The sequence below is a fragment of the Squalius cephalus genome (assembly GCF_949319135.1).
Source record: "Squalius cephalus genome assembly, chromosome: 9".
NCBI lineage: Eukaryota > Metazoa > Chordata > Actinopteri > Cypriniformes > Leuciscidae > Squalius > Squalius cephalus.
Genome location: NC_137130.1, coordinates 23,829,915 through 23,854,065, shown reverse-complemented (window position 1 = coordinate 23,854,065; position 24,151 = coordinate 23,829,915). Strand labels below are relative to the sequence as shown.

Here is a 24,151-nt window from a genome sequence, read left to right as displayed (position 1 = left end):
AAGTACTGTACACAACCGCTATTTTACAGAACGCAGTCTCACACTCCACTGATCCTGTATCGGCTATAAATCTGTTACAGCTGGTGTATACAGATTCACACAGAGCGCATTCATGTGTGTGTGTGTGTGTGTGGCTGCATATTTCTCTGCTCCCCACAGGAGGCAGGGAGAGCAGCAAAGGGCTTCATTCCATGTTGTTGTTTGGTCACTAGGTGTGAGCTCAGCTCCCTGGCAACTGACACCGTAGTATGGATCCAAGATCTGGTTATTTTGGCGTGATGGTCGAGGGAGAAAGAGCAAGCTCTGCAAATGTCGTCCAAATTCCACACTCGCCTCCAACTCACCAAGCTCCCTTTTGCACTCATTGTAAGACAGGCACACTGCTGACAAAAAGAGCTGGGTGGAGGTCTAGGATCTCCAGAGGAAACTCACACACACACACACACACACACAGTACGCTCAGGCTTTGATGAGAGAGGGTAAGATAAGACCCCAGAGAACCAGGGCGTTTAATCTTTGATGCTTTTTCTTATGGATGCCAGGACTGGGTTTGAGTGATCGAAATGAAAATATGCCTCTGACATCACTTCCTTTTTAATATATGCCTCCTCACTCATGATAGCAGACATATGTACATTAAAACTCAAATCAATAAATCATTTGTTGAAATGCCAGCAACAAATAATTACCTTTTTTTTTTTGTAGTGCAAAAATGTTGTTAATACTCAGATATGTACTGGCTCTGATGTGTTTCTGGAAGAAAATAAGCTGGAAAAACAGGCAGCTTCAGGAAAGAATGCTTCAAGCTCAAGCTTCAGGCCTTCACCAGAAATATGCCACAGTTTCCTCTCATCTCTCAACAAACCAGGGAGAGGCTTCCTCCTTTTCTCTCTCTCTCCCTCTACAGACTATCTTTTTTTATCCATAACTTTCGCATTACACTTCTCTTATTTTGTAGAGTTACGTTTTTCAGGCAGTGCAAAATTAACATCTGTGTTTAGACTTGTGGAAAAACTAAATTAAAATCGTACAGTAATAGATGTTAATAGCTGCTCACAAACACAGGCAAGAGTGTGCATGTGAGAACACATCTGTGTGTCCTACGCACTCACCGCACCAGAGGTAAAAGAGTGACGGGTTTGTTTTGAGAGGTGTTTATTTTGCACACTTTAGTTTGGTCCGATTATGGCATTACTCTACTGGAAAACTATGAATAAAGATTAATACAGGCTGATTGATTGTAATATTTGTTTATTTGACCAGGATTGTGCTGAATATATTTTTGCCTTAAAGGGATGGTTTACTCACCCTCATGTTGTTATAAACCTGCATGACTTGTTTATTCTGTGGAACATAAAAGAAGATCATTTGAAGAATTGTTTTGGTCCGTACATTGAAAGTCCACACTGGCCAACAACATCAGCACCCTACTGACTTTCATTGTAGGGACCAAAACACACAGAGGATTTTTTGAAAATATCTTCTTTTTGGGTTTCAGAAGAAAGAAAATCAAACAGGTTTGGAACAACATGAGGGTGCGTAAATATGAAAATGTGGATTTTTGAACCATTTCTTTAGGAATCAGTAAGTGCACTACAGAGTAGACCCACACTGGTTCACTACCATTCAAAAGTTTGGGGTTGGTAACAAACTCTTATGGTCATCAAGACTGCATTTATTTGATCACATGCAAATACAGTGAAAAATGTAATACTGTGAAATATTATTACATTTTAAAATAGCTGTTTTATATTTTACTACATTTTAAAATGGAATGTATTCCTGAGATGATAAAGCAGGATTTTCAGTATCATTACTCTGATTTCTGAAGGATCATGTGACACTGAAGACTATTCTAATATGCTGATTTGCTGCTCAAGAAACATTTCTTATTATCATCACTGTTGAAAACAGTAGTGCTGCTTAATATTTTTGTGGAAACTGCGATACATTTTTTGCATGTTTCTTTAATAAATAGAAAGTTCAAAAGAACAGAATATATTTGAAATACAAATCTTTTGTATCATTATCAATTTCTTTATTGTCACTTTTGATCAATTTAATGCATCCTTGCTGAATAAAAGTTAATTCCTTTAAAAAAAAAACAAAAAAAACCTGCGGTATGAATAATTGAAATTGTCTCCTGGTGTTTCACGGCCAACTGAAGTGGGCAAGTGAACCAGGCTGCGTGCTGATACTCAAACGTCTAGCTACACGAGACTCAGGTCGACTGTGTCTCACGGGTGCAGAGCGCATACAAAAGACATGTCTGTGGTGGTTTCATGGGTTTGTTTTTGCACAAAGCAAGTGTTTCTCAGGTGATTCATGCTAGTGGTTTGCAAACACGCGATTATGCAAGTATGTATTTGGTGTCGGAAAGGTTGGAGTGGAAAGTTTTCGGGTAGAAGTGAATGGCTGATTGATAGGAGGTGTGTATGCGTGAGATGTTGGGTAATGCACAACTTGTTATTACACAGTGTAATAACATAAAGGGTACAAGTGGGGCAAGCTCACCTGGGTGGATTTGTCCCTCATGCAAGGGGCACAAGGGGCGTGGATGACGTCCCGGGGCCAGTGTCCAGACAGGTAAGGGGCTGTGAGCGCGTCCAAAGAGGAGGTGCGACGAATGCTACCGTTATTGCTGGTGGTACACCAAGACCCTGCCACAGGAAGTCTATGCTTGTCTGCAAGACAGCCAGAAAACGCAGAGGAGATAAAGAGGGGAAGGAAGGATGGGGAGGGGGAGACAGGGTTCGATTGAAAGATGGATGAATGAGACATGTGAGGAAGAATAAAACAGATGGGAGGGAAACAGAAGAAGAACATAAGTTAGAGGCTGCATGTTATGAACACAATACATCACAGTAAGTGCTCAGAGAGCCGTGTGTGTGAGATTACACCAGCTTGAGAGTAAATGTCCGCTGGGCTGATGGTGATGAATATTAAAACCCAGCAGATTGAGACAGAATTAGTCTGGTGTCCAGTAGCTCTTTTAATAAAACTAAAGCTGATTAACTGCTCGACTGGCGTGGAGGAAGCGGCCCGCGTGTCTTGACCTACATTTGGTGTGTCTCCACGAGTAATTGCCCCCTTCACTATCGTCCCTGCTCTCTTTTTCTCTCGTCAGTTCTTTCCAGCACACAATCGATGGCCTTCTCTCCTTCTCTTGTAAGTCTGAGTCTTTTAAAGACTATTCTTTCATGTAAACTCACACTATTGAATACACAGCGCAGACGTACAGTAAAAGAGGGCGGCTTGCTGCTTTGTGCCGCTTTGAAGAGATGACATCTGCGAGGGATTTTACACAGGAAGTTCAGCGTATGAGCCTTTCAGAAAGGATTTTAAGAAAGTCCCATTATCTTTTGCCACATAGGTGACATCAGTCTTTCTCTCGCTCTCTGTGTGTGTGTGTGGGTGGGTGTGTGTGTTGTATCCAGGGAAGCAAATCAGAGGGGAACCATTAACTTTGTTTGCTTCCAATAGTCCAATGGGAAAGTGAACACACACTTCAGCAACAAAACAACAACTACTCTTTACTGTTGGGTGGATCTTCTGTTATTTTAAGACAATACTACAAAAAAAACTGCAGTCTCACAAAAAGCAGAACAGGGATCTTGCATTACATTTTAAAATACAGAGCTGGCATGACTTTCTGCATGTTGTACACATTGAAGAACGTAAGAGAGGATCTAAAGAGAAGGAACCTGTAAGGAATTTTGGGGGAAGTCATGCGAGAAAGAGAGAGGAATTGGCTAGTTAGCTCAAGTTGCAGTCTCCACATGGTATGTTTTTGCTCACTGGAAACTGAAGTGCATGTGCAAGGCCCTGAAATATCTTCACAGCTCTATGCAATGTGAATGGAAAGGCTTCTAGCTAATCTAAATTCAGATTAACAGGTTAATGAATTCTGAAATGCAAATCTGTGTCAGAACGCAGATCATAATGCAACACGAGTATTGCCACAGCGGGGGGGCTAGTGAGCATTAGCATACAGTAAATTAATTTAGCTTTCTAAAGTAGGTTTTCTCTGTAAAAGATACAATTTGAAAAGAAATCTTAATTAGTTTGCTAAACTTGACATGTATACATGTAGTTACCTGAAAAATAATAGCAATAAATGCCGTTATTTATCTTTTATGCTTCAGTAGGCTAAATCAGCAATACTGTGAAATATTATTACAATTTAAAATAACTGTTTTCCATAAAAAATGAAATGTATTCCTGTGATGGCAATGCTAAATTGCATTTCCTTCAGTGTTACATGATCCTTCAAAAATACATATTTTTGCTCAAGAAACATTTCCTATTATTATCAATGTTGAAAACAGTTGTGCTGCTTAATATTTTTGAGGAAACTATGATGCATTTTTTGTCCAGGATTCTTTGATGAATAGAAAGTTCAAAAGAACAGCATTTATTAGAAATAGAAATCTTTTGTAACTTTATATATGTCTTTATCAGAATTTGTATAACTGATTAGGGTTACTGGCTTAGACATAAAACCCCTTTGAGTACTGAGGTTTCACAGAAACACAGGAATGCACAGGAAATATGTCCAACAGGACCACACGCCTGCAATGTAGTGGCTAAACATTCACATCTGTGTTTGCGTTCTTGCATAGTGTTTGTTTCTGGCCTAACTGTGCACGGTTCTTCACTGAAATGACTGATAAATCTTTATGCATGTGTGTGTGTGTGTGAACTACATAATTACATACACATGCATGCATGCATGCATGCACACAAACAAGCTGCACAGAGGACAGACTATCACACGGGGATATCATCTCATCTCTGATTGGCTCATATAAGAGATGCTATGATGCACTACTGAGCAGTGAATTCTCTTATCGTCTCTGTCTATGCACAGTAGGTTATTGTGTTGCGTCTACCCTGCATCTCACTCAGCAGACTTTGCAAACACACTGATAACACACACACAGCGGCCCATGAGCCGCGTCCTTGGGAAAGCTGTGCTCTTGACTTTTGTCTCCTCAAACTAGTGAATGTGACTAGACTAAAACAATAATAACGTCACAGCAATTCATCAAAAGTACCACGAATACGCCTCCAGTTCAGTCAGTACAGATAATCATCTTGTACTCAAACATCTCAACCCACAGGATTATGATGAGATCCAAACACACCCTTGACATCTAACACTTCATCTTCTTTCGAAATTATATAAACATTTACCTACATTTTATTTATTTGAATGAACAAACACCTACTAAATCACATAAAAACAGTACAGACTTAAATTTAATTAAATCATTTATTAGTCTATAGTGCTTCAATCAGTAAATTATGAAATTAAATTTAAAGCAGGAACCTAGTAATGTAATTGTCATTTAAAACAGTTACGGTGATGATACACTGGGCAACTTTTTGAGCAATGTTGCTGGGCAATGTTGCCGTCAACGGGCAACCAGGTGAGACACAGGGCCCACGACCGATCAAAATTATCCAGATAGAAATTTGTTGCCCATTCTCAATGGGAAAGTTCCCAAGCAACAAACGCTCTGCAACATTGCTCAAAAAGTCACACTTGTTCACACTTCACACTTGTAGTTCAGTTCTCCGTTCTTCTGGTCCAGACGAAAAAAAGAAAACGACATTTAGACTAGTCCTGGTTCGCTTGGTGTTCACTGCCATTGCACCTAAAGATACAAAACAAAAAAAACACTGCTTTTTGATGTATATTTTGCCACAGAACAAACGAACAACTGAAACAATGCTGTGCACTGGCCTAAATGCCTAAAATGTAAAAAAAAAAAAGATCGAAAGCACGTCTCCGCTTCCTTCCTCTGTAGAAAAATGAAGCCAAAATATCCCAGTAAAGGTTGTTGCCGATTACGTCGTTCCAAGTCTGCCCAGTAGTGACCCTGAGATCCCGCCCATTACACCCACTCGCGCAAACTCAAATCGCAAGCACAGCTGTCAATCATGACGTCACACCCCATTTTAAAAATAAAACCAAACTTACTGGGAAAACGAACACTTGAAAATGCGTTTGCGTGACAAGAACTACTTAAAATGACAGAAACAATCTTTGGAAAAAATATATTTGACGTGTAAGCCAGTCAAAGCCAGCCAGCCACCAGGGGGCGCTTAAATGTTTTGGCTTCACTTTTCAGGATTTGTGCAGCACACATGGTGCGTAATATTTTTACAAACTTTATGAATTTTTACGATTGTGATGAACGATCTTATAAAATGTGAAAAATAGTCAAACCAGCAGCAGGAATTCCTCCGATAAACATTCAAACTGCTGCAAGGGGACCGCATTTCCGACACCTGTAATGAACCGTAATGGGAAACGAAGCTCCTGTGATGAAAAGAATCAGGTGCTTCAGCATTCTGTCTTTTTTTAGGGTTGCATCTTGTGACATCACATCCTGTTTTGTGCTTCTTTCAGATGCCTTTGGTCCATGTTGTGTTCATATATCAGTCGAACTGCACCAGAGTTTGTTTGTTGCACACCTGGGTTCAGCTGGCAGTGTTCACACTTATTCAAATAAACTGAAATAACAGAGCAATTGCACCAGAGTTTGTTTTAATCGAGCCACACCTACCAAGTGTGAACAGTTCTTAGGCTAAAACAAGGGCTGTTTAAATGCTACAAGCATGTTAAATACGGTCTCTTGTAATCTCACATTTAATTTCAAAGCCTGTATGGACCAGTGAATAGATACTTCAAAACACTCAATGTAGCTCTAAAACTGTAGCTCAGGCCTGCAGCTGAAATAAAAGGGTGTAATAGTGACCCGACTCCTAATAGTGTTCTTTGTGAGGACAGATAGATCAGCCTGGTCTCGTCCCAGCCTGCCTGTACCATCCCTCTCTGTAAAGACTGGGAGTGTGCCCCGTTAAAGCCCCAGCCAAGAGCAAAAGAACCATGTCTGTATGGAGATCTTAAAAAGCACGAGCAAAGCTATTGAGAAACACATCAGCATATGCAAAATTAGTTGCAACGATGCGGAGCTTATGCGCAATGGTGCCATTTAATCCTGAGAACAATGAACTGAAATGTTGAGGAATACATTCAAAGAAAAACACTTTCACACCCAGATACTGTGGAAAGAACAAGCAGGGACGGTGTGAAGTGAAGTTCACACCATCAGTGAAGTCAATTAGTTCTAGTTTTTTCTTATAGGTTTTTTAGTTGTTTTGAGAAGTTCCTCTTACAGTCACTAGTCATACACATGAAGACGGATGTCTTTCGCCATTGCGTCTTGACTCACATTGCTTTTTTTGAAACATCCTGTTTAATTAAATGTCAATTACCCACATTTTTATATTTATAACGTCATTTTGCAATCATCGTGACGTGCAATCATTAAAGGGATAGCTCACCCAAAAATAAAAAAATTCTGTCATCATTTACTCACCCTCATGTCATTCCAAACCCAAAATACATTATTTATCTTTGAAACACATGAAGATATTTTTAACTCTTTCCCTGCCATTGACGCGATAACCCTTCATTTAAAGCAGCGCTATGCAGTTTTGGCAATTTCTTCGCTGTTTTCTCGCTTTTTGCTCGTGGGTTTCTCTATAGAGCTCCCCCTACAGCTTCAGAATAGATATCTGACAACACTGTCGTCAAAACTCGTCGGCGACTCGCCCCCCTCCCATCTTCTCCCTCTGGTCATGTGCATTTGTTTTCAAAGAAGCCGGCGAACGCACGGAGCCATGTCCACTGAGGTATGTATGATACACAGAAGGCTAGCATATAAATGTTTAGATAGAGTATGTGTGCAGTGCCGTAAAGCAATTCGTTACATCGCGAGAACTGATATCACGCGATACTTCCTGACGCCCGCCGGCCCAAAGCTGCAAGGGTGGTTTTTCCGCTCAAAGGCGCTAGGGGGGCGCGAGAAGACCACCATTCAACCCGAAAACGGTCATATAACCATTCCAATGACTCCGAAGCTGTTCAGTTAAGGTAAATTAAGCTAAAAAAAACCTGCATAGTTCAAAAAGAAAACGCTTCCCAGCCAATGACGAGTTTTTACGGCTTTCCGAGTTATCACTGTTATAAGGTAGGGGCCGCTATTATCTCCTGAACGAATACAGAATCTCCTGATCAAAACACAGGCAAAGAAGAAGCAGAAACGAGCGATCTCATATGCAAGCAGATACATATGAAAAATAATGCGACATCACAATAAACGGCATATAAATTAAAATGGCCTAATGTTACTGAAAGAAATGTTGACACAGGAAGTGCTATATGACTGTGCACACATTAGGGGTAGGCCTATTGATGGACTCGATCTACTCCATCTGTGTTTTGATCATCGTACTGAATCAGATCCAGATGTATTCTTTGGCAAAAACGTGTTTATCTCAGCTTTTTGAAAAAAAAATTAAACAAAATTTAACACATTTAAAGGGGAACTGAAACAAACAAAATATAATTCGATAACATGTTGGTTATTAAAATTGTAAACAAATTAATAAAAAAATAATATTAAAAACAAAACATATATGAAGTTTCTCCCAATACTGAAATTTACATTTGTTGTTATCAGAGCGCAGTCGTGTTCGATGACGTCACTGGCATGGTACCACTGTAGGCTACTAACGTTATGTCAGGCTACTCTACTGCTACTCTGACTGAACTGACTGATTTTGACTGTACACATTTTACAAGTTAACACTAAAAACAGCATTTAAGTAAGAAATTGAATCATAAAAATGAAATAATAAAACTGCATATTCTTCACTGTATGAATGAAACGTATACTGATTCTTATATAGACTGCTGTCACTTTAAGAACTACAGTAATGCAGGGATCTAGAATATACTAATACACGTAGAACCTTGTGTTTTTGACACTTTAAATGCAATAAGACGATAAAGAGAATTTAGTTTAGTGCACGCGCTGTGACAGCTGGCTGTCTGTGCATTGTTTAGGCGTGTGCGCTCGTCAAATTTAAACTGGCAAGGCGCGCCGCCGCATCTCATACACAGTTTGAAAGCGGCTGAAATCACACTAACAAGTATCTTGCGGGTGTCGTCGATGGATATCGCTTATATTGGATAGCATCCTCGATGTCGGATTCATTTAGCAAGGTGATTTGCGGTGAAGGTGAACATCACGATAACAACTAAGAGGAGAGTGGAACTTGTTTACAGGACCTGCCGTGGTCACATTTATGCCACAGTCATTTTGCAAACAGGTTATTCGGTCCTTGATGGCATCGGAGGTGTTATATTCGTTTTGGACAGATCACAATTTTTGAATTTTTGCAATGCAATAAGACCCCCCTCTTGATCTGTTATGCTCTTGAGATGCCATTTTGCTGGAGCTGTCAAGGTAGCCTATCATGCCAGTGACGTCACGGACCGTTGAAGCTCAAGATGGCTGCGCCCTAGTAACATAACAACAAACTAACATCACGGTTTTCCCCGCTTGTAACTACTTCAGCAGTTTTAAGTGTCAAATAAAACTACCACATTTGCTACCACAAATAACAATGATGATGATAACAACACATCTGTTATATCACCTTTACTTCCCATTTCGTTTCAGTTCCCCTTTAAGTGTTGTCAAAAGAATGCATGAAGCTAGAATAAAACATTGTTTTTTTTGTCTAAAAGCAGAGGGTCTGGTCTTTCTTTTGATATAGTGCATGTTCAGATAGGCTATTCATACAACAAAATATTCTGGGGGCCATGAAACGTTTGTGAAAATTACCAGAAATGCTGGCATAGGCTGGCAAAGTTATTCTTCTAGAGTTGAGGGAACCTGAGATATATCTGTCTCTCCCTCCATGTCTATTCACCCAAAACTCTGTTCATTAGAACATCGTACAAGAAATCATGCAAGAGAACAAAAGTTATTGGTTGAGTGTCAAGCTCTTTTGCTATGTCTTGATGAACTTTTTGAAGCAAGTTTTGGTGGAATGGCCTTGCCATGAAGGGACAGAAATCTCATTTGTGTTTCAAAGATGAATGAAAGTCTTATGGATTTGGAATGACATGAGTGTGGGTCAACAATCCCTTTAAAAACACTGCTGAATAACAGTGCTAAATGTAATCTTTAGCAAATTTCAAAATTAATAGTACTGATTTTTCATAATGTAGGCCTACAGTATAATGTTGTGATGCCTAAAATCACACACAGCATTTAAACACTTGATTTTTTTTGTTTTATTTTTAGTTTATTCAGATAAAAATGTAGAATTTAAATATCGGACTTTTATCGATAATCTTCATTACATGAAAATCCTTATTGTCTACTGGTATTAGCCAAAATCAAATCATAGGAACAATCGCTCTTGTGTGAAAGCACCCTTAGTCTGAGTAATTGGACGGGTCGTTCAGTCCATCCTGACTAGTCAGTTTAAAAAGGGCCTAATTTTGCACATGACAACATGATCTCTCTGACTATGATGCTCGTTCGTTGGCCAGAAGAGAACTGGCTCCCTGACCGAGCCTGGTTTCTCCCAAGGTTTTTTTCTCCATTCTGTCCCCGATGGAGTTCGGGTTCCTTGCCGCTGTCGCCTCTGGCTTGCTTAGTTGGGGACACTTAATATTCAACAATATTATCGATCTGACTGCACTGACGCTGTTGTATGAGAACTGAACTGAGCTTTTTTGCAGAACTGCTTCATAGATGAAATGAACTAATTTAATAATTGATTATCTTTACAATGGAACTGAACCAACACTGAACTGACTTTAGCTGAACAAAAGCTGAACATTTTCCTGTTATCACTGTAAAGCTGCATCGAAACAATCTGTATTGTGTAAAGCGCTATATAAATAAAGGTGACTTGACTTTTCCCAATTTTCTCCATCCTGTTATGTTCCTCTCGTGTGCTACGGCTTTTCATGTGATCTTAGGCAAGTCTGGTGATCTGGAAAATTACTGGACATACCAGAGCGGAGTGTTTTTAGTGGGATACAGTGAAAAGGGGAGGCATGGCTCAGGAGACTAAAAACAGTAATCACAAGGGCATTCCAACAGGCATATGAATCGCTGACCCGAAGTGAAATGAGGACCCAAGATCAAGTTTCCTCTTGTTCAGACATATCATGCCATTATTGGACTAAAAAACAACAACAGTGACACAGAAACATAACTAAGACATACACATGACCTCAGAGTCTGTTTGAGGAGGCTCCAAGAGAATCATGGGTAATTTACTAAAACAATGAAACCTGGGTCTGGGCCAAAACACAAAGGATGACACTCCCAACCCAACAACCACTACTGTACCTTTCTCTCTTTGTGTCTTTAAGGCAGATAACCTCTTCTTGTCAAAAACGGCAGCAGACATGGTGTGATAACTGAATTCAAGTTAAGTAAAAAGCTGAAAATGATGTAGATGCGTTCTCTTAAATCTCCTTTTTGAGGAAATTCCATTTCTGAAAAAATTGTGGTACCGGTCACAATGCCAGTTCAAACAGTTACAGTAACTGAGACACGGTGCAACACTCGCTGGCAAACCAATCACAAAATAAACCTTTGAGATTCAAAGGGCCAAACCAGCGACTGGCCACCAAACATTTGCATTCTTACCAGTCAGCAACAGAGGAAAGCCTCTGGAGCAGCAGGCCATAATTTTAGAATAATAAAGTCAATAAAACTACGCAATCATGGAACACTAATATATGGGAAACAAATCTCCCCAAAACTCTTGTATTTCAGCTTATTCAAAGAAGTCACTATTTACCTCGATTCAAGAGGTGCATCCTGGGATGCTTTGTGAATGCTTGACACTTATTGGCTGCTTTGCCTTCATTATCAAGTCCAACTCATCCATTTAAAGGTGCATCACTGACACACCATTAATATATTTTATTAACAAAACTAAACTTTTAGTTCATCATAAAAAAACCAGATTTTGTTGACTTATTTTATTGATTATTATATTATTGATTATTTTATTACATAAAATTAAATAAATGATGAAAGATGAATTAAGTTTTGATTTAATTTTTATGTATTAAATACAGATTATTTTTGTAAATACAAATTGTATTATGAAAGATGAGTTTAATTATTTTGTATAATTTAATTGTGTATTAAAATACAGATTAATTTAATACATAATTAAATGAAGAATTATGAATGATAAATTAAATTATAAATTTATTTAATTGTCGTAATCTAACTAAATTAAAATGTTATATACACACACACATATACACACACATATATATATATATATATATATATATATATATATATATATATATATATTATATTATATTATATTTTATATATATATATTATATTATATTATATTTTATATATATATATATATATATATATATATATATATATTAGGGCTGTCAAACGATAAATCGCGATTAATCGCATCCAAAATAAAAGTTTGTTTTTACATAATATATATGTGTGTGTACGGTGTATAATTATTTTCTATATATAAATACACACACATGCATGTATATATTTAAGAAATATTTGCATGTATATACTGTGTATATATATTTATATTATATAATTTATATTATATATAAATATTTTATATATAAATAACACATTTTTCTTAAATATATATGCATGTGTGTGTATTTATATATAGAAAATAATTATACTCCATACACACACATATATATTATGTAAACACAAACTTTTATTTTGGATGCGATTAATCGCGATTAATCGTTTGACAGCCCTAATATATATATATATATATATATATATATATATATATATATACACAGTATATATATATATATATATACACACACACACACACATATACAGTATATCCTATTAGTGCTAGTATTAGTGCTGTCAAATTGATTAATCGCATCTAACAAAAGTTGTGGTGTATATAATAGGCCTGTGTGTGTATGTGTATATCTATATGCATGTATGTATGTATGTATGTATGTATGTATGCATGCATGTATGTATATAGGCTATACATATATATATATATATATATATATATATATATATATATATATATATATATATATATATATATATATATATATATACACACACACACACACACACACACACACATACATACATACATACATACATATGCACACACTTATATTATATAAACAAACTTATATTAATTGATTTGACAGGTTGGAAAATAAGCAGGTTTGTCATCATTACAGGCACATCAGAAATATAGTAATATTTAGCCTATGGGAACCCCTGCTCTATAGGATACGAGTACGACACTGAATGTTGAGTTGAACAAGTGAGTAATATCGCATCTAGAACGGCACATTATGACAGTGAATCACCATGTCAACCGCTCTATACTGTGAAACCGTTAAAACGTCTCCTGAAAGCATATGTAAACCAACAAACCACATGGACTATTTAATGTTTACAAGTTACCACAGTGATGTGAAATAAACATGGCCCATCAGCTCTGACTTCATATAAAATCAATAGCTCTTCTGGATTGAAGATTTACCTGTGAAGACAGGTGAGCTGGGGCTGAGCCTCTCTGGAGACAGCCTGTCATGCTCAGGGGTCTGGAGGTGTTTGGCCCTGTGACCGCAGGAGGAAGACGGGGAGGACGATAAATTAGAGGTAAGGGCTGAAGTGTCCCAGTTGCAGTTGCTCTGCTGGGAGGGAGAGCAGCACTGGGGGCTCACGTGCACACCTGTGTAGGATGATGACGAGGATGCCACAGGTACCTGCGCGTGGGACGCTCTGGGGTTTGACGCGTGCACGGCTATAATGGGGCTAGTTCTTGATGATGATGAAGAAGAAGATGAAGAGGAGGAGGATGAGGAGGAGGAGGGAGCGGAGGAAATCGCTGTGGCCGCGATGAACTGTGAACACGTCGCAGAGGAAGTGGACGTGGCTGCAGAAACGTTTGAGGCACTGGAGGAAAGGGATCGCGTGGGGCTCCGGCTGTGGGATCCGCTGCTGTGGCATTTACCGTTACCGGTGGAGAGGACTGTCCGTGTCTGTAGAGGGTGCTGTGTCTGCGTTTTCAGCTGGAAGGGAACCGTGGCTTTCATGGGCAGCAGGCGACCCAGTGAACTCACTCCAGCGGCGCTGATCCCCGGGGATCCGCTCGGGCTTCCCGCGGTCACTCCGCTGCAGTTAGACGTCGGAGATCCGTTTTTGCGAACTTTTTGAGACATTACGTTCGCTGGGGAATCACACAAATCTCAACATGAACACTTGAAACGTACGTTTACGGCTGTCTGGGGTGGCTAATGGTCTTTGGTGCCCTTGTCACTCCATGTGATGTCTGCTTTCTGCTCCCTGACTGGCGAAGCTGCGCCGTTTCGCGAGCTCAAGTAAAACTGAGAGAGAATCAGAGCCACGCACCGTCAACTCGATCCAGCGCTCTGCCTCCTCGCCTCTGATTGGCTGTGCGCTCTCCCCTCTCAACTTCTGATTGGCTAGAAAGTGGGTTCTCTAATTCCGTATACTTCATTATAATACACGCAGTTAGTATTATGAGGAAGTTTGTAAGTTACCATTTCGCCAAAAAATAAGAGAATTATGATTTATGCTGGAGTTTTACAGGATTTCTTCAACTTATGTGTGACCCCACAATTGCTTGATCGTAAACATGACCAGTTATGTTACTTTATGTTTGCATTTTTTTATTCAGTAATACAACTACAGCTTTCACTCACTGTTCTGAATCTGTTGTCGTTGTTTTTAAAAAGGCTGCATTTTCTTTCTTTCGGAGTAGTACATCACATGTGCTTACTTAAAATTAATAATAATAGTCTACCGTCTTATGTAGCCTACTTATGTGTCATCTAAAACACACACGAACATTGCATGCGTGCACACATAAAAGTAAACCTTTAATCTGAATGCTTTGCACTGTTAACTGAATGGAAACTGTTGTGTGAGGAGGACATGCTTTTGGTCATGATTCTGTGGTTGCCTTTACCACCCTCATGTGGCCACTTAATAAAATTAAAAACTTCAGTGTGGTTTTCAAACGATCCCAGAAATTTTACATTTTCTACCAGGTAAGCGGAAACAAATAACAAGTAAACGTCATGTACAGGTTTTCATTAATATAATCTTTAATCAACTGAGTAACGCAGGGTTGTACAGCAAGCTTTATTTTCTAAATGGCATTTTAAAACATCTTCTGAATAGACTAAAAGCACGAGTTATCGTTTGTTCTTTTTCTCAAAGTGCTTACTTTACAAGCTGTAATAGAAAACATGTCAGTGGCTTTTTTTTTATTTTTAACATCCGTCTATGCAGGGGCCAAATGAAAACTTTAGCTTCAATAATGAACGCAAAAGTAAAAAACAAAACAGCAGCTTGTCAACAGACCCTTCATTCATTCACTCATACACACACCCAATATACAGTTGATACTCCAAGTTTGTGTCTTATGAGGACACATTGTTAACCATTTTCATGTTGGTTTTGCGAGTTTAATGAGTTCCAATCGCTGTAGGATTCAGTAACTGATTCATTTCAACTTTAAAGAGTTCGACTTTGTTTGGTTAAAACCATCCTACAACCTGACTGAATTAACAAAAATTCTAACTTCTCAAGGCCTGCTTCCAATATAAACAAGGCATGTAGGGTTTATGCATGTTTTGTAGAGTATTGTCTGTAAATGATTCGTTATTCATCAGCATGCTGTAAAACTGGACAATGGCTCTGGTGTAAACATCTTGCATTATTAACAAGTAGCAGATGGACAGTCCTCCAGAACAAACTACACTTCAAATGACTCAGCTCAGCACGACTGCATGTTTTAGCCACAATACTTTGGTCTAAAATCCTAAACGTTTGTTCATTTTATTCAAATTAGCATTGGAGGTTTGATTTGACGTTTATTATGCAAGTCATCCTCATTTCAGGTCATGATCTTCTGTTTGACTCCAGCATTCACACTGACGTATCTAACTGAGAACAGTCTGACGTTACTGTGTTTATCTTCAGATAAATCTCACAGTGATTTAGCGTTGTTCTTGGTCCCAAAGCAACAGATGAAGAGTCTATATATGTGCATACAAATGCACTGTGTATTTACACTTCAGAGGTTAGACTATATTACAAACATATACAAAAGTCAGACTGAAGCACTGTTGTTAGAATTGAATCTCCACTGTATAGCCTTATTTACAGACAGAAAAAGCCAGTGGAGGGGAAAAAAATCAGATGACTTTTTTGAAAATTCCCCACTCTGAAGTGGTCAAAGTCCAAAGATAATGCGGGCTTGTGCCAAATCATGGTTAATCCTCACATTCATTATAAATGCATACAGCACGGTAAGCGCTCTCTGATTAAACGCATACTATCTTCATTTCTTGGGAAGCAGGGCCTTGAGGCCCATGTCATGGCTGTTAACTCTCAAAGTCTAGATGATTTCAAAATTAGGATGCGACACTTAAACTTGACCGTTCTGAAAGTGTCAATATCTCCTCGATTGTACACGATTGACTTGAAAAAGAAGGGTAAAAGAAGGAAAAAGAAACTACATGTTTCCAATGTATTTGATTGAAAGTATCATTCAAATAAGATAACTTTACATGATTATAAACAACTTACTGATTCAACTTCATGAGAATAATAAACCCAGAGCGTGGGTACTACATAAATTAAACACTTAAAAAAAAAAAAGGGGGGTGGAAAAAAATGGATAAAATCATGATTTCTTATTGTACACTATAATGTCACTTGAGCTTATCTTTAACAGAAGCTAAAACCGAACTAAAGTAGCTAGCTGTGAGCTTCAGTCTGTACATGCTGTATATATTTTGATCATGGCGTATGTATGTGTGTGTTCGCTTTCTGAAGCACACAGAGCCACGTCCACTGTCCTGGCAGCAATGGGAAGTGGAAAGTCTCATTTGACCGATGCCTTGTTAGCAGTGATTTGAGGAGCTCCGCTAAGCAGAAATAGACCCATACATACACATTTACATACACTCTCACAGAGGTAAAACTGCACTGAGCGTGTGCAGAGAGGGATTTGATTATTCAGTGTTTTCAGAGAGCATGATTTCCAGCAGAAAGTCCAGGTTGATGCCTGACTTGTAGTGTAACAGAGAAAAAAAAAAACTACTGTCCTCCTTGAAGCTTGTGAGAAGTCATCCATTGTGAACTTCCAGTACTTGAAGCAAACACCCCGATATTTTCTGTTTACTTCCCTTTTCGAGAATGATGGGATTGGTGAAAAGGTGTGGGATTGTCATTTTTACGATGTTTCTCGAACGCGGTCGGGGTGGCCGAATGGACACAGGATTGCCACTGCTAAGTGCAGCGCTTCGAAATACTAAACTAAAGACAAGAAAGAAACAAATGCGGCAAAACACATAGCAAAATTAAATTGTCTTATGGAGCACCTCAAAGCTAAAGTCTATTGCACATTTCAAAATATGATACAAAACTGAGTTACATAGATGCGTACAACAAATACAAAACATATGAATGTACTGTGGGTTAAAAGTTATTAAAGATGCAGTCAACCCAGTCTTAAAGACCACTGCCTTTTTTGAAATGGACATGATTTTAATTTCGTCCAATCGACCATGATTGTTAAATCAAGAAATTGTCATTTGCGTTTTTTCCGTTTTAAGACCAGTCTGGTCGGAGGATCCGTGATTAAGATTACTTACAAAAAAGTGCAACAAATGAAAGAACAACTGTAAAACAATCATACTTGATTGAAAATGAAACGACAAAAACAAATGGAAGCATTTTATGCCAATGTTGCTGCATAGCTGGGTTCGGTTTAAAGCGATTTCTTCAAAACAAGTTGGAGAAGTTCAACAACGTTAAGTGCTTGCCAAATTACGTCCCGTCCAGAGTCTGCTTTCCAAAAAAATGTATTTTCATATTTCCTTTCGTCATCAGCTGGATCAGTTCTTGGAGCACAATAGCATACACAAACCCCTCCTGGGTTCAAAGTCTGATCTGGGCTCGTCCTCAGAGGAAAAGCGGAGATGGGAGTTCACAGGCAGGTCATATCTGGCGGGTCGGAGGTTAGAGTGGCGGTCGCGGTTCCGCCGCTCACCAGGAACACAGCGATGCTGGATTTTGATTGGCCAGAACTTGGGTGGCCGCCTCCAGACACTGCCATCCCCGTCTGCTGGCTGTGCCCGTTGTTGTTCACCTCTCCATCCAGCGTTTCTGTAGAGACGACCCAAGTGGAAGGGCGCCACCTTTTCAAAGAATAAGGTGTCTTCACACGCTTCTTTATCTTCTCGGCCGATCCGGCTTTTCCCTCTTGTGACACGACCTCATCTAAAAGAGAAAAGAGTAGGATTTTAACAAACATCCTTGATTACAGTCCTACACGACAATAAAAAACAGCTGTATGTTTTGCAATCTGCCGACTGGGAATACTAGCAGAACTGCTCCAAACATCCCGCCCAGTGAAGCACCAGAGAGTAGTATTTCAGCACACTCAAATTTGTGGTTGACCTTTCCCACACTGACTCAGTGTGCGCTCGAGTCTGAATCATCGGGTTCGAGCGGTTCACGTCTCCGTTCGAGTCCGCATGCGGAATGTAAACACGTGAGCAGCATGACTGCTTGTTTTTTTTTCGTCTTCCTGTTTAGCGTTTGATCCAGAGGTTCCTGTTAACAGTGACAGACACGTCATCACATTCACATCTGTCTGTTAGCATCGCTCTTTATCGCCGCTGCCAACTGAGGCCGAACGTCTTCTGGATTCTTATCAATCCAGTGGAATTTCCTTCCTTCTCCACATCTAAACACTCCATCACAAAGAGCAGGAGGACGGAACAGAGATAACGATTAGCCACTCGTCCCGTTTTCTACGAAACGTTTGGCTTATGAGGAGATGTGCTCTTAATTATCTGGGCAATGCAGGATATAGTGACCTCAGATAGGAAAAACAGCCTGGCGTCTTCTTTTGGGTGGTTATTGTTTTTAGTCAGGCTGACACGCACACTGAAACAGTGTCATGAGTCTGTCTCCAAACTCATAACAACACTGATCAACTGATTCAAACATACCAATGGTGATTTATTTAAGACTGCACTGGAAATACAGCTTTCCCCAATAAAACAGTTTTTATTCCTTGATAAGATAAGGAAAATTTGCTTTAATCTAATGAACTACAGGATTACATGAATGCACAGAGCGCCACTGAAGTGGGAACATATACTACCTTTCAAAAGTTTGGGGTCAGTAAGATTGTTTTTCTTTTTGAAAGACATTAAAACGTTTATTTAGAAAGGATCACAAGGGCACTATTAGGAAACGTATGCCCTTTTTAATGCGCTAAGCAAAACGATGTAGGCCTACTGGAAAAAAGTTAATGCAGTTTTTAAAATGAAGGAGAAAAAACTGCTAAATGAATGCATGTAAATGATGTACACTACTGTTTAAAAGATTTGGGTCAGTAATTCTATTTCAATAAAGACTGTTCTTTTGTACTTTCTATTCAATTGTTTTCAACATTGCCAATAATAAGAAATGCTTCTTGAGTAACAAATCAGCATATTATAATGATTTCTGAAGCATCATGTGACACTGAAGACTGGAGTAATGATGCTGAAAATTCAGCTTTGCCATCACAGGAATAAATTACATTTGAAAATATATTAAATTGGAAATTGTAATAAAGTTTCATAATATTCATATTTTTACTGTATGTTTGCTCAAATAAATGCAGCCTTGTTGAATGGGAGACTCCAAAAACAAAACAAAAAATGTTCAGGATTTTTTTTATGAATAGAAAGTTTAAACGAACAGCATTTATTTGAAATAGAAAACTTTTGTAACATTAGAAATGTCTCGACTGTCACTTCTGATCAATTTCATGCATACTTGCTGAATAATAAAATGATTATTTCTTATATATATACACACACACACACACACACACACACACATATATATACATACATAAAATGCTGTCTAGGTAGAAAACTAGGGTAAGCCAAACTAAAATAGGTCTTACCTAAGGGAGATGAATCCTGGGAAGTGGCTGACAGGTCCAATGAGTTCGGCCGCTCAGGTCTCCTGGGTTTAGGCTGCCTCAGTGGAACCCCATCAGCCCTTCCGTCTAGTGCCCCAAGAGAGCAGGTTAAAGTCTCCATCTGGGCATCTGCAGGAGCTAACGTGCAAACCGTGGCAGAGGCATGAGTCGTGTGGATGTTGCTGTTGTTGTTATTTGAGTTGGTGCGGCTGGAATGATCACGCGCGGACGGCTGCTCTCTCCTCAGCAGTGGCTCGTGTTCGTCGGGGCTGGAGTTGATGTTGATGTTGAGACGACTGTCTTCTCCACTCAGCTGGCTCTGGAGCAGAGGGGCAACACCCTCACCCTGTGGCCCTGCTGGGTTTGTGTTTCCAAACGCATCAGAGGAACCGGCGCCATTGCACCCACCATATCCGTTAACAGCGACCACTCCGACGCCGCTACGGACACTGGGACCATTGTTAGTGACGGTGGCCAAGTGTGGCTCGGCGGCCACTACAGTGTTCATCTTGGCTACGCCCGTCTCCACCTGCTTCAGGTTGGACTTGTGCTTGCCGAACTTCAATCGTGACGAAGAGGACTCCCTGCCAGGATTTTTGGTGTTGAGGGGTAGGCTGGTGGGCCGCTTGGGGAGATTCTGCTGTTTGGGGAGTGGGAACATGGCTGCAGGAGCATCGCCCATTCCACTGCTGGCCACGCCGAAATCAGCCTGACCACTGGCCCCGGACCCTCCGGTCACTTCTGCGGCAAGTTTGATCAGTGGGTACAAGAGGCTGGAGCTGCCCGAGCTGAGCGGGTCGGGAGCGCTGAACTGCTTCTGCGAATGCTCCATCAGGTTCTCATCAGAGCTTTCTTTCAGGTTCTTGTCCACCTCTTTGGGGTCCAGTTTGGTAGTCTCCAAGTCTTCCTCTGTGAGCTGCAGGCATACTGGTACAATTCCTCCAGCTCCTGCTTCCTCCGAGTGGCCTGATTCAGAGATGGTGGTCATAATGGTGGTTGGCGTGAGGCCCGTCGTAGTGGTCGTGGTGGACAGGCTCGTGCCGCTGGTCTCCGGGCTGGGCAGCCGAGCTTGTGCCTGAGCCTGCTGTCTCTCATAGTTGATGGAGTTTCTGTTCTTCTCTCCCGTCGCTGTCACGCCACTGCTAATGCCGCTCACGGCCATGCCACCCACAGAGGAAGTGCCAGACGTGGAGACGTCACCTGGGAGGTTCTTCACCATGCCCTCATGATCCTCGATGTAAGAGGATGAAGAGTAATCTGGATAAGAGCCCATTTTGGGAGCCCTGCGACTGTGGGTGAGATTCCTACAAAAACAAAGAGAGAACCAATCAAAAAGGAGAACAGATGGTTCATTTACTTAAAGGTGCTCTGCAAGTACGGGATAACGTGCAGGTCATTATTGCAAAATAAAACCCAACAGGGTGATACGAACCCTGTCGAAAATGACCCTGAATAGTTTTTTTTTTAATATATATAATGACTGACAGTACATTATCCCACTTATTACAAATGTATACTACACATTTGTATATATTATATATTTTGATACATATTTTTATATCTTACATTATACCTTACACATACGAGTGGCCTGATTCTATGAAATAAAATAGAATCAAATAGAAAATAAAATAGAATAAAATAGGATGAAATAAAAACTCGAAGGTTTAAAGTTTGAAAACAAAGAAAATATTAGTACTGTAATTTTACAGTACTAATATTTTCTTTGTTTTCAAACTTTAAACCTTCGAGTTTTTATTTTGGTGGGAAAACCGTAGGAAGTCCTTAAAGCTTCTTTTTTCTTAACAGCCGGTTTATAAGCGCTTCTCACCACAAGTTTGGGAAAATAGTTGGTGCATGTTGCGTTCCCAAATGCACATTATAAGCAACCCAAGCTCAAAGCACATGCATAAATACGTTTATGTGGAGCAGTATTTACAACAAACAGCCTCTCTGAGACATTGAAAACACCAGATCATGAGCTGCTCGCAGAACTAAGCCATTTTGTACGTTTTATTTAGATGAATCATGCAGCCCTACCTTACAAATAGATACAAAAAAAATATTATGACATTTCAGGACACCTAATTCAGTGAAATATGTTGTGTGTGTAATAAACACAAGGCAGTCTCATTGTGAGATTGTGCAAGATGAGGTCAGACCTCTCGTTCTGCAGCGCAGTGCTCATGGGATTGATGGTGGGGCTGACAGGTTTGTTCCTTTCCCAGATCAGAAGCAGTTCTGCCATTCGCTCCTCTGCACACTGGGCTGTCAGGCGAGCCTCTGCGTCCTGATCCCAGCAATCCTCCATAGTCTCCTTTAGAGAGCGCACAGCCTGGGAAAGAAGAGAGTCAATGAGTGGATGACTTACTGGAAGTATGCTAGTTCTATGCCTTTGCTATATTGTTTGCTTACTGGCCCAAGTCTGTATATTCTGGTCACTAGTTACGGCCTTTAATGTAAGTCTATGGGCAGAAATGGTTTTCGAGGGATGAAATCACCAAAACAGCACTTCTCAGATGACGCGTTTTGACTGTCAGGGTCTATTTCATGCACACATTTCAGTGCATCATTAATTTAAAAGTAAGCATAAGAAAAGTGGCATTTATTTGTTGTCACATCAGTATTTTATAGATCATTTCAGATTCTGTTGTAAACATGCTGCTGAAAGATCAGCACTGCATTGTGTGCTAATGTTGTCTTTGTTGCTGATGTGCTGGTGTCTCTAACAGGATAGATCACTAGTTTAAGCCTTAGTTCACACAAAAATGAAAATACTGTATAATTTACTCACCCTCAAATGGATTTTCTTTCATCTGCTGAACACATATTTTGAAGAATGTGGGTAACTAAACAATTGATGGGCACCTTTAACTTGCATAGTATGAAAAAATATATACTATGGAAGTCAATAGGGTCCATCAACTGTTTGGTTACCGATATTGTTCAAATTATCTTCTTTTGTGCTCAGCAGAAGAAATAAATTCATAAAGATTTGGAACAACTTGAGGGTGAGTAAATGAAAGAATTTTCATTCTTGGGTGACCTATCCCTTTAACCAGTAAACTTCCTTGGATGACCAGCTTCACCAAAAAGACTAATTCAGCCAATGATTGTTAACCATCCAAACTGTAATGGTGAACAGCATGGACCAGCAGCAACCAGCAATAATTGGCTTGGACTTAATGGTGTTTTCATGGTGCTCCACGCTTTCCACTTTCATTTGATTTGATAACTTTCAACAAGACATAATTCAGGAACTGAGTCAACTGAAGTGGATATAGGGCTGGAAAAGATCCTCAGCTGAAGTTGTAGCAATAATCTGACCACTTCCTGTGACAAGAACAGAATGAGATTGTCTCAGTGGCTCACCAGACTGTTCTCCTTCCAGGCTTCTGGGAACTTCGGCCTCTGTTTCTCTCTGGACACCAGCACCTGCATGTCCTCAAAGGAAGGGTGGTTCCCCGCTTCGGCCTGGAAGGCCATCTGGTATTCTGGCACTGCCTCCCCTTCAAAACAAAAAGAAAAGTCAGTCAGTCAAGAGACCTCCACATGCTTACACTCACTAGTATTACTAATAAATACTCTTATGAGATGTGGCACACTCATAACCCATTAACATAATGAGCAGGATACAACAGAGGCTTTGTTACATCCTAATGGTGTAGCCTAGTGGTTAAAGATGTAAATGGTGATGTGGTGTTTAATAGTTAAGGCTCAAAATGAGTGAAGATAGTCAACATGATGTCCACCAACCAGTTGATTTTTTTTTTAGTCCATATTTTTTTATAGCGAGTGAACTAAGAAACAACTTCTCTGCGAGGATTTTAGCATGCTGTTACACTCTCTTAGGGGAAGTTACATCGAAATTCATCCCATACCCTAAAGTACCGCAGCTACAATCTTCAAAGCACTGCTGTTGAAGCAAATTCTCTTTCAATAAAAAACATAAAGACAATTACAGTCGGACTTCCAGCTGTGAGCATTATGCATAATCCATAACTCTCTTTGTGAGGACTGCAATCATTTTGTGCAACAAAAAGTTGGATGGAGGCACTTCATGTTGGGTGGTTCTTTGCCTCCTTGTCGTGCATTACAATCATTTAATGCTCACTTAGCTGTGGATTATCCTTCTTATAACATGGAGACACGATAAGACACTGAAACTATCTTAAGTTACATGCTACAGTTAGTTCTGCTTAGCCAGAGGTATACTATCTCTACATGCTCGCTGTTG

The 24,151-nt window shown here is 39.7% G+C and overlaps 2 protein-coding genes across 2 annotated transcripts in view; both read right to left on the bottom strand.

Moving 5' to 3' along the window:
- Positions 1-14,611, bottom strand: part of fam117bb (family with sequence similarity 117 member Bb) — a 48,874-nt gene extending 34,263 nt beyond the window's left edge. Inside the window, exons 1-2 of the mRNA XM_079880537.1 lie at positions 13,432-14,611; positions 2,515-2,684 (exon numbers count right to left, since the gene is read on the bottom strand). Coding sequence (XP_079736663.1) covers positions 2,515-2,684; positions 13,432-14,113 — 852 coding nt within the window. The 5' untranslated portion in view covers positions 14,114-14,611. The remainder of the gene's footprint in view (positions 1-2,514; positions 2,685-13,431) is intronic.
- Positions 14,612-15,363: 752 nt separating this feature from the next.
- Positions 15,364-24,151, bottom strand: part of bmpr2b (bone morphogenetic protein receptor, type II b (serine/threonine kinase)) — a 75,979-nt gene continuing 67,191 nt past the window's right edge. The window contains exons 10-13 of the mRNA XM_079880536.1: positions 23,287-23,423; positions 22,077-22,249; positions 19,897-21,218; positions 15,364-18,209 (exon numbers count right to left, since the gene is read on the bottom strand). Of these exons, the coding sequence (XP_079736662.1) occupies positions 17,917-18,209; positions 19,897-21,218; positions 22,077-22,249; positions 23,287-23,423 (1,925 nt within the window). The 3' untranslated portion in view covers positions 15,364-17,916. The remainder of the gene's footprint in view (positions 18,210-19,896; positions 21,219-22,076; positions 22,250-23,286; positions 23,424-24,151) is intronic.